The sequence below is a fragment of the Triticum dicoccoides genome, chromosome 6B (assembly GCF_002162155.2).
Source record: "Triticum dicoccoides isolate Atlit2015 ecotype Zavitan chromosome 6B, WEW_v2.0, whole genome shotgun sequence".
NCBI lineage: Eukaryota > Viridiplantae > Streptophyta > Magnoliopsida > Poales > Poaceae > Triticum > Triticum dicoccoides.
The window spans coordinates 21,092,658-21,100,166 of NC_041391.1; the positions used below are offsets into that span (position 1 = coordinate 21,092,658).

Here is a 7,509-nt window from a genome sequence, read left to right on the forward strand (position 1 = left end):
CCGTGGTTCCATAAACCCTAAATACCGGCCAACGAGGGTTTCTGGCACTAGATCGCCATGTAAAATTGTGGTTCAAATGACGTGACAGAGGCGTGTGTGGTGTAGAAGATGATACGAAAGGAGAGGGGATAAGGCTCGAGGGATTCAGCGGTGCCTGGGGCGCTCATAGGCAGTGTGCGTGTGCGGGAGCCGGTCGGCCGATTAGAATCGTTTTCCTTATGATTAAGCTCGAATTACTGCTCTCTATTGCCATGTAAAACGACATTATTACACTAGCTATACGAAGACCTTTGCTACACACCCGGGCAGGGATAATACGAGATCAATGGGGAGGCCTAGCTGGGAACTTTTGATTGGATCAAATTAGGTGGAGGACCCAACCGCGGCTGAAAATCGGCGGGAAAGGAGGTGGGGGGAGGGGGCAGAGATTAGTTAGAAGAAAATTCCGTAAAGCCCTGTGAATGTCAGCCCGGCTAGAATAATTTCTATATACACACATACAACATGTGCACATACAATGCGTACGTGGCAAGCAGATCATGACAGGTTGGCGGACGCGGTTCTCCGCCGCGGGACGACACCAGTGCCGGCGCCCTTCATCTCGGCCCGAAATTTGGCGGAGAGTGCGTTTCTCCCGGCTGCGGGAGCCGTGGGCCAAAAGAGGCCCATGCTGACAGCCATGTCCTTGAGCCCCTCCAGCTGCTCCAGCTCCTCCACCACAACAGCCATGCTTGGCCTATCCCGGGGCTGCGGGCTTGTGCAACGCACCGCCAGGTGCGCCATGGCGCGGGCGCCCTTGACAGAGTAGTGCCCCGAGAGCTTCTGGTCCATGATGCAGCGTAGACGGCGGCTGCTAGCGAGGTAGGGCCGGGTCCACTCCACGAGCTTGATGGTCTGCTCAGCACGCGCAGTGCGGCCAGGGACGTGCTCCATGGCCCGGCGGCCCGTTAGGAGCTCCAGCAACACCACGCCGAAGCTGTACACGTCGCTCTTCACCGCCAGGTGGCCCGTCTGCACGTACTCGGGCGCCGCGTAGCCGTGGGTGCCCATCACGCGGGTGCTCACGTGTGTCTCCTCCCCCTCGGGGCCCATCTTTGCCAGTCCAAAGTCTGACAGCTTCGCCGTAAAATCCTGTTCGACAAGATTAACTCAATCATGACTCGTGAGTCTCGACTCTTGGTAGATCAGATCAGATCCAATTCAATTGTGTCAATTCGTGAACGAGAAAACGAACTTACCGAGTCGAGAAGGATGTTGGACGCCTTCAAGTCTCGGTAGATGACGGGCTGCTTGCCGCCATGGAGGAAGGCGACGCCCTTGGCGGCACCAATGGCGACCTTGAGCCTGGTGCCCCACGGCAGCGTCGCGGATATCCTTTTAAAGAGGTGGTTGTCGAGGCTGCCACGCGGCATGAACTCGTAGACGAGGAGGCGCTCCTCGTCCTCGCAGCAGTAACCAAGTAGCTTCAATAGGTGATCATGCCTGAACTGCCCAAGGAAGATCACCTCGGCCTGCAACCCCATCCCCAGACATAGGAGTTAGTTGGGGCTATGGACTAGGAAGAACAGTGGAAAGTAGTGGCTACTCTCGGATGTACTACACCCGACTTTGTGCGAATATTGGGAAATCGTTATCAAACAGCATTCAAAAAATCTGATATCACAGCAAACTATATCAAATATTTGATGTTCTTGCAAAATTTGATCAAAAAATAACATCTCTTGAGCCGTTGCGAAAAAACAAAATCGCTGCTCAATGTTTTGTGCACTGTTTGAGGAGCGATGTTGTTTCGTTTGGTGGGAGCTCCTGGGATGTTATTTTAGGATGAAATTTTGCAAGAATCTCAAACATTTTTATACAGTTTGATGTCGTAAAACTTTACATTTTTTGGATGTTGTTTGATAACGTTTTTCTGATTTTTTGGACAACTAGGGTGTAGTACACCTAGAACATCCACTCGGGAAGAACAGCGGGTAATTATGTACTCGGACTTACCAGCCACTCCCTGTGGCCCTGGTGGCCGGCGATGTTGAGCTGCTTGACGGCGACGGGCTGGGGCTCGAGGCCGGGCCGCATGCCGGCATCGACGAAACCCTTGTGGACGGCGCCGAACCCGCCCTCCCCGAGGAGGTAGCCGCTGGAGAAGTCGTGCGTGACGCCACGGAGCTCGCTGAGGCTGAAGGAGTGGAGCTGCTGCATGGTGCCCACGCCCATCTCCCCCGCGCTGTCGGCGTTGTCCTCGTCATCCTTGCCGTCCGTGGGCGTGGCGGAGCCGTTGGCCATGGCGGATAGGCGCCGGAAGGAGGCGAGCCGGCGCGAGAACTCGGAGTTGGGCGGGCGGTAGTTCCTGGCCTCCGCGGCCTCCTCGTCCTCCTCCGCGCTCCAGCACTTGGTCGCCGACGCCAGCACCTGCCTCCATGGCCTCGGCATCCTCCTCGCTACGCTTAGGTAAGTAGCTTGGATTGACGAGAGCCGAGAGCGTGGGAACGGAAAGGAAAGGGGTAAGAGCTAGAGGTATAGGAGGAGGTGGATATAGAGCAGTAGGTGGTGCAGGTTCGTCGTGGTTGCGACTTGCGAGCGTGGTCGGGGAAGAAGGGCGTGCTGGTGGCAGGGATGATATACCAACGGCCCAAACGAGGACGGGACGACTGGTCGGTCTTCGCGGAGCGTATTGTTTTTCTTCGCAGTATCTATGAATAGGAGCCGTCTGCCTCACGTGAGAGATGCCCGGTTTGCAGTACGAAAAATCTTAGTTCACCAGCTCTAGTGGTGGACGATCCAGATGGCTGGCATTTCAACATCCAATGGCTGAGAACGTGTCTTGCGGAAAGGCCTTCAGCATGACTAGTCAGCAACGCATGCATGGACTTGTGTGTGTGTGTTTACACCCATAATAGGATTTTAAAAAGACCATCCTTTCTTCTTCTCTCATCTCGTCACCGTATCTTGCTTTTTTTAATACAGTACAGATGCAAGCGTTCATATACACGCATATACCCATCTTTATGAATCCAAACACGCACATCCTATCCCTATGAGCGCTTCCGAAAGACTGAACCAACATATCATCTTAAAATTTACAAAATCACCGTAGGCACCTCGTCGTCGACGGCAACGTCTCTTCCCACTGAATGTGCATCGCCGAAAATCCTGAAATAATCCAGAAAAAAATGCAAGCACCAGGACTTCAACCCTACTAGGGTGGGGATATCACTGTCCCTCTAACCATCTAACCACATGTTGATTCGCTCACAGTATCTTTCTTTAAACAATGATATTTAACGGCTCTTGTCATATTTAACCAGAACCACCACATGTTGGGTAGGGTAACATGTGCCCACCGTCTTTACCAAAAAAAAAACACAAAAACCACCAACTAGTCACTACCGCAAGTAAGTAATAAATCGCACTGATTCTTGTGTTATCTCATTCTAACAATGTTTTTCATTGACAGGCCCACCTATTAGGCTAACTTGGCAAAAAAACATGTGGACCGGTGACTAGTCTCTCACAGTCCTTCTCCACTAGTGCAGAACCGGGATTTAGCACCGGTTCATAAGGGCCTTTAGTGCCGGTTCTGTAACCGGCACTAAAGGGTGGGGAATAACCCCCCCCCCCCTTTTAGTACCGGTTCGGCACGAACCTCCGCTAAAGTGCCACCACGTGGCCCGAGCCAGGGCTGGGTGCGAGGAGACATTTAGTACCGGTTGGTAACACCAACTGGTACTAAATGTTTGGGAGTTTTGGTTTTATTTTTTATTTTTCTTTAATTTTGTGTTTTTAATTTAATTTAGAGATTGTTTTTACATTATAATGAGTTGTTAAATCATTAGGTGAAAATACCGCAGATTAGTTTCAACTGGATGCATGGATGGTAGCTAAGTGATCAAAGTATATGCCATATCCATATTACTTGATCACTTATATTAGGTGAGCAAGTAATATGGATATGGCATATACTTGATCACTTAGCTAGCTAGGATCCATCCAGTTAAAACTAATCTGCGGTTTCTTTCATAAATGATATAATAACTCATCATCATCATATTAATATAAAAACTATTGCATCATATCATCACCAACAACAGTATACTAGCTAGCTAAAAATCATCATAGTCGTCATTACCACTATTTAATCATAATAGTCATTACCGCTATCTAATCACCACCAATACTAGCTCAAAGAAGAAACATTCACTTGTACCAGAAGCAAAGATATCATCGAGTTCAACATGGTCATGATTATAAGCGTTCATAAGACCACAAAACAAATCATTCTTTGAGATTAAGTTCAGAACGAAGAATACAGACATGAAAGGACAAGTACTAAGAGCATGCTAATCACTCCTGATGCTCTCTCTCAGGTAAAATAGCATAGACATGTATAGCTCTTCTGAATCATCATATTGGAGCATGCAGATGAACATGTCTCCTAATCGTGGGCTGCGCTTCTGATTGCTTACCCCTTGCACTTCTCTGCGATCCTTCATAATTTTACTCCAGTCTTTCACTATTAAGCATTCCTCGGTTGTAGAAACCCTGAATGCACTCATGTGCAATGTAGGATGTCTTGGCCGTAAGATAATCATTGACATGCGACCTTTAGTACCAATCCACTGAGGCACAACTGTCATCGGGAGTTCCTGTCGAAGAACATCGTATAGTAACATTGTACTTAGCAATGAAGTTTAGCTTGAAAAATAATGTATGCAAAAGGTGCACCAAGGAAAAATAGTAAAAATCTTACCATCTTTCCTAAATAGATGTGACCGTGGTTCAATACGATCACTATTGGTCGCACGTTTTGAGTACTATGATTTGCAAATTCAGGAAAATAATTTCTCTTGACAGCATCAAGATCCTCAAGCCATGAAACATAATGACGTATCTCCTCGCAGTTTAATTCAGCCCCGGGACAGTGGACGGTCCTGTCTACCAAGTGTTGGACATGTTTGCTTGAATGAAAATAAGTTGTCAATAGAAATTAGTTGTCAACTATTTTTGAAAAAACAATATCGAAGATATAAATATGGTTGAGAAACTCACATAATGGTAGAATTGGAGGCGTCTGCACATCGACCCAAATGTCTCTATTACCTTCAATATCATCTTCGGGACGAATATCAAAGGTGATAAACATATCAGGCTCAAATGCATAAGCCTTGCATAGTGCTTGCCAAGTTTTGCATTCAAAATAGGTGTAGGTGTCTGCATTGTATAATTTGACATCGAAGGTATAACCATGCTCGGTCTTTAAATAAATTTTCTTTACCTTCGTAGTTTTGTTAGGACTGAACCTATCTTATCCAAGACAAAAATGCTTGAACGACAGGGGATACGCTAGTAGAATAGTGAAAATTTAAAATTGTAAGTTGAAGCAAATGAAGCATAAGTCATGCTTAATTACGAAAAAAGACTTGTCGTTGTGACTTACTGTATCCACTTCGAAGGTCTCATCCAGCTTGATGTTGAACCGCCTATTATCATCTAGGAAATTTCTGTCACACAGGCCGCATTGGTCTTCGCACTATTCGCACATAATGAAATTGTTTTCATCATCAGACGACATTTTCTATGTTCATAGGTGAAACATTAAACACTTATTAGTTATATTAATTCAACTAATTAAATTAGTTCTATTAATTCAACTAGTTCAACTAATTAATTCAACTAAGCACTTACTAAAAATATACCTAAATAAAGTAGCTCAAGTAATTCAACTAATTCAACTAAACTAGTTCAACTACAACAACAACAATAAAGCCATTAATCCCACACAAGTTGGGGTAGGCTAGAGGTGAAACCCATAAGATCTCGCAACCAACTCATGGCTCTGGCACATGGATAGCAAGCTTTCACGCACCCCTGTCCATAGCTAGCCCTTTGTCGATACTCCAATCCTTCAGGTCTCTCTTAACGGACTCCTCCCATGTCAAATTCGGTCGACCCCGCCCTCTATTGACATTCTCCGCACGCTTTAGCCATCCGCTATGCACTGGAGCTTCTGGAGGCCTGCGCTGAATATGCCCAAACCATCTCAGACGATGTTGGACAAGCTTCTCCTCAATTGATACTACCCCAACTCTATCTCGTATATCATCATTCTGGACTTGATCCTTCCTCGTGTGGCCACACATCCATCTCAACATACGCATCTCCGCCACACCTAACTATTGAATATGTCGCCTTTTATTCGCCAACATTCCGCGCCATACAACATTGCGGGTCGAACCGCCGTCCTGTAGAACTTGCCTTTTAGCTTTTGGGGCACTCTGTTGTCATAGAAAATGCCAGAAGCTTAGCGCCACTTCATCCATCCGGCTTTGATTCGATGATTCACATCTTCATCAATACCCCCATCCTCCTGCAACATTGACCCCAAATACAGAAAGGTGTTCTTCCGAGGTACCACCTGGCCATCAAGGCTAACCTCCTCCTCCTCACACCTAGTAGTACTGAAACCGCACATCATGTACTCGGTTTTAGTTCTACTAAGCCTAAACCCTTTCGATTCCAAGGTTTGTCTCCATAACTCTAACTTCCCATTTACCCCCGTCCGACTATCGTCAACTAGCACCACATCATCCGCAAAGAGCATACACCATGGGATATCTCCTTGTATATCCCTTGTGACCTCATCCATCACCAATGAAAAAAGATAAGGGCTCAAAGCTGACCCCTGATGCAGTCCTATCTTAATCGGGAAGTCATCGGTGTCGACATCACTTGTTCGAACACTTGTCACAACATTATCGTACATGTCCTTGATGAGGGTAATGTACTTTACTGGAACTTTGTGTTTCTCCAAGGCCCACCACATGACATTCCGCGGTATCTTATCATAGGCCTTCTCCAAGTCAATGAACACCATATGCAAGTCCTTCTTTTGCTCCCTATATCTCTCCATAAGTTGTCGTACCAAGAAAATGGCTTCCATAGTCGACCTCCCAGGCATGAAACCAAACTGATTTTTTGTCACGCTTGTCATTCTTCTTAAGCGGTGCTCAATGACTCTCTCCCATAGCTTCATTGTATGGCTCATCAGCTTAATTCCACGGTAATTAGTACAACTCTGAACATCCCCCTTGTTCTTGAAGATTGGTACTAATAACTAAACTAGTTCAACTAATTCAACTAATTCAACTAAACTAGTTCTATTAATTTTCTTACTAAAAATAAAGTAGCTAGTTCTATATACTAAAATTTTAATTAGATGATCAAATCTCATATACCTAAATTTAATATGTATCTAATTCATCTAACATTACTATAAATTCATCTACAACTAAAAGTAAAAAACTAACTCATCTAACATTATCTAATTCATATATAATCTAACATTTATATAATCTAACATTTCACATTAAACATGTGTGTGTGTGTGTGCATGTGCACACAGGACGCCGGCGAGCGGCAGGGGGGCGGTCGGGGCGCACGTTGATCTTACAGCGGGGCGACGACCGGCGATGTGAGGCGATAGGGACGGTCCGGGGCGCCGACGGGACGCGC

At 46.3% G+C, this 7,509-nt stretch overlaps 1 protein-coding gene across 1 annotated transcript; it reads right to left on the reverse strand.

Annotated features, from left to right (window-relative positions):
- Positions 1 to 222: 222 nt before the first annotated feature.
- LOC119324798 (probable serine/threonine-protein kinase PBL15) lies at positions 223 to 2,623 on the reverse strand. The gene is made up of 3 exons (XM_037598566.1): positions 1,996 to 2,623; positions 1,239 to 1,511; positions 223 to 1,131 (listed from the first exon to the last, which is right to left on the reverse strand). Exons 1-3 carry the CDS (start codon positions 2,428 to 2,430, stop codon positions 538 to 540), a joined length of 1,302 nt encoding a protein of 433 aa, XP_037454463.1. The 5' UTR covers positions 2,431 to 2,623; the 3' UTR covers positions 223 to 537.
- Between the last annotated feature and the right edge of the window lie 4,886 nt (positions 2,624 to 7,509).

What these genes read in the sequence shown, in the direction of transcription:
- LOC119324798 (XM_037598566.1), bottom strand. Translation starts at nt 2,430, where the DNA reads ATGCCGAGGCCATGGAGGCAGGTGCTGGCGTCGGCGACCAAGTGCTGG. An exon ending in AGGGCCACAGGGAGTGGCTG is followed by an intron (nt 1,512 to 1,995) that starts GTAAGTCCGAGT and finishes ATGGGGTTGCAG; the next exon opens with GCCGAGGTGATCTTCCTTGG. An exon ending in CCAACATCCTTCTCGACTCG is followed by an intron (nt 1,132 to 1,238) that starts GTAAGTTCGTTT and finishes CTTGTCGAACAG; the next exon opens with GATTTTACGGCGAAGCTGTC.